General features: G+C 34.5%; 1 protein-coding gene across 1 annotated transcript; it reads right to left on the bottom strand.

Annotated features, from left to right (window-relative positions):
• Positions 1–362: 362 nt before the first annotated feature.
• LOC149551306 (uncharacterized) lies at positions 363–3,526 on the bottom strand. The gene has a single exon (XM_089786863.1). The coding sequence runs from the start codon at positions 3,227–3,229 to the stop codon at positions 1,559–1,561; it is 1,671 nt and encodes a 556-aa protein (XP_089642989.1). The 5' UTR covers positions 3,230–3,526; the 3' UTR covers positions 363–1,558.
• Between the last annotated feature and the right edge of the window lie 6,735 nt (positions 3,527–10,261).

Below are 10,261 nucleotides of genomic sequence, written 5' to 3'. Positions count from 1 at the left end.
TGTCACAAATCTTGAGGGAAGCACTTAACATTTTGTCAACAATTTCCCTTAACATTACCCAAAGGTCTGCGAATTTGAACCTGTGACCATGCACTGATACCACTGGTTAGAATGGGGTTGTCATTGCACCAAAAGATTGATTCGTTGATGCCCAATACAACCACTCAACTTATAATACACAAAAGACAGTTAAGCCCATAACACGAATCCTGGGGAAAGCATTGAACATTTTGCCAACACCCCCGTGGATTTGATCCACCAATGAGTAAACAATTCCCACGAAATAAAAGCTCAGCATGAAAATTATCCAGTAACACAGGAATGAAAGGATCTACAAAATCTATCAAGCAAACCAAGCGACATTCAATACAACCATGTTCCAATGACTATGCATATAGATGATGCTTGGAGCCCAAAAATATTAGCATCCGGTGTTTACAAACAGCAAAAGTGTCTTTTACAACCAACTTTTGAGTTGAAAAAATTATATGAAAGCTGATGCGAAGAATTTGTTAATGTGTTCAGTAGGAAGAACTATTCGGCAGTTGGCTGCACTCCCTGGACTTGAACACGCAGATTCTTGCACTCAAACACATCCTCCCTAATTCTAATCATCTTTATAGACCAGCAATTCTATAACAATTTCATGAGTACATGCATAAACAAATAAAGAGGAAAGCAGGTACCTCCATGAAGATCTTGGCTTGATCTCTTTCTCACCAATCCATAGTATCATAACACAGTTGCTAACTTCCGTGCAAGTTCATGGGTGCACGTGTGCAAACTAACAGGTGAAGTGACGAGTGGGTGCCTTGCTGAAAACCAAATTTGGCCTTATATTGAAAATCCGAGTTTGGTCTGTTGGTTAAGGACTAGTATTCCATTTAGAGAAACTACCAAGAGCCAAACCCAATATCCTTGCATTAATGAGTAACCATCAAATGATCCTTTATCTCAGAGAATTTGCATCACAAGTACTGAAACACAGAAAGAGAATGTAACGCGTAGCACACTGCATGTGATGTTACAAGTGGCAGGCAGTTCTTTATAAGAAAAACACCTTTCCGAAACCAGTTTGGCTTCTGTTTTCAAGTACTCCAGTTTGATCACTAGGTCAAGGACCCGTATTCAGAAATAAACTATTATGAGTTTCATCATTACTTGCAAAATCCAACAAAGCGAAACCACCAAGGGCTGACAACATTATCATTTCACTACTAATGATCACTCAAACGACCTTTGGTCACAAACAATTTTCAAGAGAAGAACCTTTGCATAATTTACAGAAGAATTCAAACCTAGATCTAGCAAAGCCCAGAACGCCATACGTTTACAAATGACTCTACCCAGTCAGGAATTCCCCGATTCAGGCAATTGCAACAAAACAAAACCTAAGAAACGTTTATCCTACAAAAAAATCAATAGCTCAGTGCCTCATCTTTGCCTGCCCTCTTCAATTATTTACCTAGCAAATGTATGCTCGAACAAATCAACCCTCTAGTCTTAAAAAATGGGACTCAAATCAAATCAGATAATTCCAAACGGACAACAAAAGGAACTATTTAAGTACCAAATGAACATCAGGCTTCTTGGGCTTGCTTGCAGCAGCAGTACTACTGGCCGCAGCAGTGTTAGCAGCCGACTTGGCATCAAAATTGACCCTTTCTCTTGCAGCAATATCCAGCTTTATAAGACTCCTGGTAGCCAAAATTGCTTCAGGGACCAGGTCATGAGATACTCTGGCAAACAGTATCCGGGTAGCAACGGAGGCAGCATCCCTCACTTCTGGAGAATTCACGGGGGACATAAGGCAGTGCCCAAGAATTCTCAGTATGGGCTGCAAAAGCTCCCATGGAAGGGGAATTCTCTCCCCTCTGGCCCTGCCTAGCCTACCTTCATAAATAACCAAAGAAGAGGAGACAGCAGCAATAGTTCCACCGAAATATTTGTTGTCACCATTGCTCAAATTTGTTCCATCATCAATTTGTGATCTGTTACTGCTATTGCCGGCCATGTCACCAGTATCAAATGTTCTCCTGCCTTTATCAATACCCAAAGAAGAATAGCCAGCAGGATTCTGACTCGGAGTCCTGCTGCCATTGGAGTATGATATGTCCCTAGTGTTCCCTTCTGTTACATCATTAATTTCTGATCTATTACTACTCTCATGTGCCATGTCACCGCCATTAATTGTTGTCCTGCCTCGATCAACCAAGGAAGAGGAAGTAGCAACACCCCCAAAAGTCCCCCTACTTTTGTATGCCGCGTCATCAATGCTCAATTTTGCAACATCATCAATGCTCAAAGTACTACTACCATCATATGCCACATCATCGATGCTCGAGCTATTACTGCCCTCATATGCCATGTCATCGGTGCCTAATTTCGTCAGTGTCCTGCATTTTCCATTTGTCTGAGACACATGCTCGGCCCGATCAAACTTATGTACGCAGGTGCAGTTTTGGCCGGCCCAGCCCTGCACAAACTCGCAAGCCTCAATCTTTGCAGCGGCCGGCATGACAGCAATCTTTCGGTAAAAGAGCTCAAGCGTGACCCCAACAATGGAAGCTCTTTTCATGGACATGACCGCCACCTGGGGTTCCAACGGGGCATAAAGCTGGCCAACGGTGCCACACTGGGATCCATCGCGGCAAGCGTTTCGAGGTTCATGGTACAGGCTGGGCTGCTTCAGATCAGGCACAGTGATTACCACTGGGCGGCCGCCTCGAAGCTTAACCTCCGCCATGTAAAGCGTCAAAAGCACTGCCTCAAAACCAGCTGAATGCTGCTGCTGCTGTTGCTGAAAGCCCGCCTTTACTTGATTAAAGAGGCGGGACAAGTAAAGCCCTGCAATCAGCGGAACATAGCGCAAAACAACCAAGTGTAAATCGTGATTAGGGCTTTGAAATGTATCGTAAAACCACTGGCACAGGGCATCGGAGGCGGAACCAGAATTGGGGTTGTGGAGCCTGGCAGAGATCGATCGGGCCACATCGCGACTTTCGAGGAGGGCTTTTGCTGGGTGTTCGGAATCGATTAGGGCATCCAAAGATTTGCTGTGGCCGAGAACGGAAATTAGGGTTTGAATTGCAGACCGCGCGCTGGCGATGGATTCCCACCAGGCCGGTACATCGTTATTGCGGTTGGAAGGGAATCTTTCAACTAATTGATCTCGGGCAGATCCATTGCTATTGCTGGAGGTTGATATTGCTGCCAGTTCTAACGACATCCCTGCTCTTTCCCCTTCCTCTTGTCTTCTGATTTACTTCCCTGAAAAACACAGAGCTCTCAGATGAGATTGGCAGGGATGTGAACATTCATACTCGTTTCCAATTTGGGTAGCAATAATTTGCTACCCAAGGATCCAAGGTGTACAGAGAAGTTGATTCCGATCTTGTCCGGCTGTAGCATTTGTTGTCGCGAGATTATTAGATTGTTTGATCGGACAATTTTCAAACTTGTCGGACAGATCGATAATATTCGCCTCGTTTGAGCAGCCCGTGACGTGTCAATCTGTAACCATGATTTGAGAACGATATCCACCTCAGCAGAAAATAATATTTTTCAGGGAATGATTGTGTTAAGTTTTTTTATTGTCATCAATCTTTTGGATCATACTACATGATCCATCATTTCATTTTTCCTTAAAATGAAATTATGTAGTATGATCTAAAACTTTGATGGATCATGTAGTATGATCCAAAACATTGATGACAAAAAGGTTACATGATCATTTCCAAAAACAGACACAACATTTTCTATGAATTATGGAAATATGTTAGTTTTAATTTCAAACCTTTTTGCCACACTCTAAATTTATCCATCAAGGAGTCTTTGTTTTCGAAGAAGTTGATGAATTTAGCTAATAAAAAGAATTTTGAAAGGACGAATCTCATTTTAAACCATCTTCATAGTATTTTTAATGTTTGTTAGTTCTTTGCTTGTAGTTTTTTAAGAGACTAATAAACAATGTATCTTATAATTTATTTTCATATTGATTATAGATAAGCAACAAGTTTAAAGATTAAGTGTCTCTTAGTTTCAATTATTACTTTTTATACAAAGTAAATTTTTTTTTCTAAATTTCCATCTACCTTTCTTACATCTTAGATGATGAGACCTATTTCTTAGTTGTGCTATTAACAATCTAGTATTATTGATAATTATCGCATATAAGTAATCTTTTCTTTGTGATTCCAAGTGGGATTGAACTCTTTAACATAATGAACTTTTTTTGATGAATTTATTTTGTTCCCATAACAACCCTAAATTTTTTCTAACAATAAATTTTGAATTTGTTCATTAGTTTTGACACATTTTTGCAAGTTAAATGTCTCTTTCACTCATTTGCTTTTTCTATCCATGGACTGCCTTCTTCTATTTTGGATCAATAGTGTTTATCCCATTTTCTCAACTTTTTAAAAATAGCTTAACAAATGGATTGTCACCGAATCCTCCATAAAAAAAACATACTTGTTTTAGCTAGAAGAACCTCATATGGGTCCACTAACTTGACTTTAAGGCTACTAATGATAAGATGTTTTTGTATTATTTCTAATTGCTCCCACATACCTCGCAAATGTAGAGTATAACAAGCATGAGTGTTTATCCCATTTTCTCAACTTTTTAAAAATAGCTTAACAAATGGATTGTCACTAAATCCTCCATAAAAAAAACATACTTGGTTTAGCTAGAAGAACCTCATATGGGTCCACTAACTTGACTTTAAGGCTACTAATGATAAGATGTTTTTGTATTATTTCTAATTACTCCCACATACCTCGCAAATGTAGAGTATAACAAGCATGACCAACGTGCTAAAAAGAGTTCTCTTGGTTTTTCAATCTCATCGTTTGCTTGTCTATAGTTGTTTTGCAACAAATAAGATGCTTTCCTACTCTCTTGTATCTATTTTGGTGTACAAATTTCTTAGCTAAGCCTGACGTAAAAATCAATTCCTAAGTTCTTGTGTTCCTCCATAATCTATAAGAAACTTCCTTCAAAGATTAAACTAACTTGTGTCTTTTTCCTCTTTAACGAGAAAATCATGATTTTACTTTTGCTTGTGTTAACTCCACCTTGACCCCCAACAAAAGATCTCTAAAGGTTTTTAATGTTTTCTCAAAGCATGGCCCACTTGTGCAATTTAGATGAGATTGTTTGCATAAAGAAGTAGCTTCACCACATATCCATCATGTTGGATGCCCTCTCTAATAATTTTATTCATTTATTTTACAAAATTTTCAATATAAAAGCCAAATAGAGTGGGGAAGAGGGTCATCCTTGTTTTACTCAAATATTGTTGGCAAAGCATTCCAACATACCTTATTTAGTTGTAATTCTCTCTCTAACATGCTCATAAAGCTTATGAATTATTGCTCAACGCATTCCTATGTTGGAAGTCTTAAAAGTTTTCAATAAGGTGCATAAAAGTGATTTAATGGTTGATGGAGGAGTATCTTAGTCTAAACATAGTCTACCCTTTTGCTTTTTTTCTTTTTTCTACCCAACTGTTGATTATGCTCCCAACTAGTTTTTCAAGAAGTGGATTCACCATAATTATATAGTAACTAGATGGGTTATTAAGATCTCCACTCTTGTGAAGAGGATAACTATAGTAGTATTGTGTTATGTCAAATTATTTCTATGAATGATTTTGTTGGAATTTTTTTAATGTGAAGGACAAGCAACTTTATTCCCCTCTTTAAGAATTCAACTTGTTGCCCATTAATGTCTTATGCTTTACTATTTGTAAGCTCTTTAAAACTTATTTGACATCTTTTGGTGAGAAGAATTCAACTTAAGTGTTAACAAAGGGAGGACTACTTTTGTCTCTGACTAGCTGAGAAAGGAGTTTTGCATAGTCTAACCGTTGAGCATCTATAATATTGATTTCTATTTATATTCTCCTTTTCTAAAGCTCTCTCCAAAAATCTCTTGGATTCCATTTACCCATTTAATAACTATTTCCTTCTCAAGAGGACATAGCTCTACTTTTTAGATTTTATCAACTTCTCAAAGTTTATTTTGCTTTTACTATATGATTCATTCACTTTGATGATTCTTTTTTTCACCTTGCAATCTTCATCATTCTATAAAATATGGAAAAGTATTGTTAATTCCCTTCTTAGGTTGAGACCTTTTGCACACTTTTAGACCCCTATGAATTAAAGGTACAAGAAAGCTAATGCAAATGTTATCTTTTTCTTCCCTAACTTCCATGCATGAGATGTATTTTTTAATATTGGAAGATGTTGATCCAATACAACAACAAATAGCTCTTGATTTTCCTTTCTCATAATGATTTTTCTTGTGGATGGTCTTTCTTAAGAGTTTGTTATGTTTTAATCGTGGATTCTGAACTTAACAACTTGAGTGGTATGTGATCATATTTTGACTCAAGGCACAAATCATCTAATAGTCTATAAATAGAATTTTGAGAGCACAAACCATAATCTACTACACCTTGTCCAACAAATGTATTATAGGTAATACCTCCAAATTGTGGTCAAATTTTCATTATGTTACAAATAAGCAATACATAAAAGCTACATATACTCAAAAGCTCTACTCCGAAATGAGACACATTTCTTTGCTCACTTGGGAAGTCCTTTCCCAAAATTCATCTCATTTTCTTCTAGCCACAATAAGTTGTTGCCTTTGTTAGGATAAACCACGGACAAAAATAAAAACTACATGCAAATATAACCAATAACAGAAAATAATAGAACACACAGAAATGAACACAAAGCACCAACATTTAACGTGGTTCACCCAATCCCTGGGCTACGTCCACCAAACAACAAGTCCGATCTTATTACAATCCAGTGATTACAACCTGATTACAATCTGTAATCCCTTACAGCTCAATACCGCCGCAAGAACCAATTTCGTATCACCACACATAAAAATACCCAACCCTAAGCCCTTTTTATACAAGTATTAAACCGCTTTAGGGTTATAACATGTCGGCCATAATATGTCGGCTACCATGTCGGCTACTTCCCAAAAAAAAAAAAAAATCGGGGCGATGCCCCGAACCCCACTATTTATGAAGTATGTACAATACTTTCCTGATCAATCACCACAATCTAACAGCCTTCACCTCTCTTGTTGTCCAACTAAATAAAATGATTGTTGTTGTCCTTACATCAAAATTTCCAATCAAAACTATCTCTTGTAAAGTGCTAAAGATGTACGTGTCCTTCTTTTAATGTTGCATGTGGATCTTCAACATCAAGATACCTCTTTTTTTAAAATCTTGACTTTTTTGAGTATGAAAAGAAAATAGCACAAAGCACTAAAAAAGAATTAATCAAGGAGCAATTGTTTGAAGGTGGAGTATTAACATAATATGAAAATTCAAAACTGGGAGTAACCACACCACGATCTAAGAAGGGATTAAGAACTAATCTTTGCTTGGTAAAATTAATTTCCTCCTTTTGTCTCTTGTAGGAATATTCCTTAAAAATTCCCTACAAACTTTCTATCCTTTTTGAGTCCTCACAACTTGTTTTCTTTATTCTATTTATTTGAGATATTAGTTTCATCCTTATTAGAAAGGTGACACATTGCACCCACATATGATGTTAGATGGCATCATTAGATTTTAAGTATGTTTAGCAAACTTAATAAGAGTTTGTTCAATTATTAATGGTTTATACTCTCTTTAGATATAATGTGTTTTTCTAATGCAATACTCCATTATTTCTTTATTTTTTATTATCCATCACTCTTGTGATGCCCAAAGAAATTCATTTAGAAAATGCAACAACTTTTTCCTTATTAACTATAATAAAACTACTCAGTACTAGTAAAGAGTATTTTATTATAATAAATTTTATTCTATTGTATGTTTACCATGGTTGAACTAATCCACTAGGGGTATACACCATGCAGAATTTATTACTCAAAGATAAATACAAAAATATCGATTACTTAATTCTCATGGTACAGTTGATGCCTATGTTGTATCTCTCTAAGGCTAATCACTTGACCTTGAGCTCAATTTTCTCAATTAGTATAAGATGTTGCATTTAACATTACAACTACAATAACCATTTGAGTCCATATATGGGATTACTTATGTTAGACTTTGGAGAAAAAAACTATTAGTCTCCTTTGTCTATAGGCGAGACTTATGTTTTTGCATCAACCAATTTTATGAATGGATTGCTTAAAAAAATGTATCTAAACAAACACTATAATAAAAATTCTAATGTTTCTAAGGATTGCAACCCTTTAAACTTTTATTTTAAATATTTTTTCATAAATATATCCTTTTTCTTATTAGCCTTTTGTATTGTTGCTGGTGTTCATTTTGTTTTTCTAAACATATGATAGTCACATATATATCAAAATAAATTATAGGAGTCGAGACAAAATCAAAAGGTGATACTTTGGCTTAGGGATTAATGATGATAGTTAGGGTTAGGCTTAAGTGTTACACATAGTAAATCTAATGTATACTTCATTCTATTGTTTGAAAGAGATGTCATTGTTAGTACCATGTAAATAATAATTAATAAAACATGTTTTTCTACGAGTCACTAAACAAGTAAATTTAATCCCACCAATCTATATGGGAGATTAATATTTTTGCACCCATTAATTTTTTCATTGATTTCCTTGGAAAACCATGTTTGAAAAAATATTATTTACAAAAGATTTATAATGTTTCTTAAATCTACAACCCTCTAATTTTATGCTTAGTATTTTTAAAGATTGTTCCAATTTCTATTTTATTATTATTGACAATACTAAAATCAATTCTCCCTCCTTCCCCCCGGTGGTGCCTGCACTCTAAATAGGGTAAATATATTTGTAAATTATTTTGAAATATAATATATAAGGCATTAAGTTGTTTACCGATATTAAAAAAAAATTAAAATCAATATTATAGTATTTATCAATGTGAATTAGTTGATAATTTGACTAAATTAAAAAATTTGCAATGATTTTATTTCAAATTTGATAGAGCTTGAAATTTGGTGTGATAATAAACACACACACACAGAGACACACATATTTATATATTTTAATGTATACTAAAATGATTATGTATATACATGTACGTGAAACAATAGTTTGAAAATAAAATTGGATTGAGTTGCATCAAATCTTATACCTATAAAAAATTGTAACAAATCTATAAATAATGTTTCTAAGTATACAACCCTCTAATTTTTAGTGTTTTACCTTTATTAGAATATCAAAATATCTACTCTAATATTTGAAATACTAAAATCAATATTACAATTTTTTTATCAGTAAATGGTCAAGGCCTTAAGATTTTTTTATTTTTTATTTTTTTAAATCGTTAAAAGGCTTCATGCCCTCTATATTATATTTCAAAGTAAAATTAGAAAATGTTTTTGCCCTGTTCAAAGTGCAGGCACTAGGGGAAAAAGAATGAGGAAGAAAACCCCTAATATTGCCTGAGACATTTAATGTCTTTTATTTGTATTCATACATTTGCCTATGTTTTGATATAGGCCTTTGAGAGGGCATACCCTCTTACATGATTTCTTCCCCTTTTAAATTTTGGAAATTTAGGAAGGCTTACCTTCCTTTTACAATAGTGATTTATACACTTAATAAAGTCCCCTATAAAGAATTACAAGATATTCATATGATTAGTTTTTACATTTATTGACACTTTTTTACTTTTGGATTCAAGCCTCTTTCTGTTATGTTTCATCATCTATTATTGAAGATTTTGATTTCATTTTTCTTTCTGAATCCTACAACTTCAAACACATTTCAAAGTTGCTTTTAGAGTTAGATATTAGTGCTTATGAACAAAGGTAAATAGAGATAACAAAGGATCCATGTCTCATTTATGAGCTTTTCTTACTATTATGTTTTGTTTCGTTGTTGTGATAAATTTAAATATTAGCATTTAGATAGTAGTTTCCTATATGGATATAGGATCTAAATATTTTTTCAACTTAGTCTCTTACAATTAGATTATAAAGATATTAGGGCTCATCGTTAAAATTGGATATCTTGTTTATTTCTTGTAGTTTGAAATGTTAATTAATAGACATTATAATTTTTTAAAAGTAGAAGATGACAATATTAGGTGGGAAAATGTCATATTTGTATTATAAATTTTATTTTATTTTTAAATTCACTGATTGGGAACTTTCCTATCAAAGAGTTGTTGATCTCTTGTTATTACCTTACTAGTCCTTAACTTGATTTCTTTTGAAATAGTCTAATTTTGTAAGCTATTAAATTGTGGTTATTTATATTTTCC

This window comes from Cupressus sempervirens, chromosome 6 (assembly GCF_028749045.1).
Source record: "Cupressus sempervirens isolate cs-2001-9-10 chromosome 6, ASM2874904v1, whole genome shotgun sequence".
NCBI lineage: Eukaryota > Viridiplantae > Streptophyta > Pinopsida > Cupressales > Cupressaceae > Cupressus > Cupressus sempervirens.
Note: the sequence above shows the minus strand (reverse complement) of the source record. Positions and strands in the feature narration are given on the sequence as shown.

What these genes read in the sequence shown, in the direction of transcription:
- LOC149551306 (XM_089786863.1), bottom strand. Translation starts at nt 3,229, where the DNA reads ATGTCGTTAGAACTGGCAGCAATATCAACCTCCAGCAATAGCAATGGA.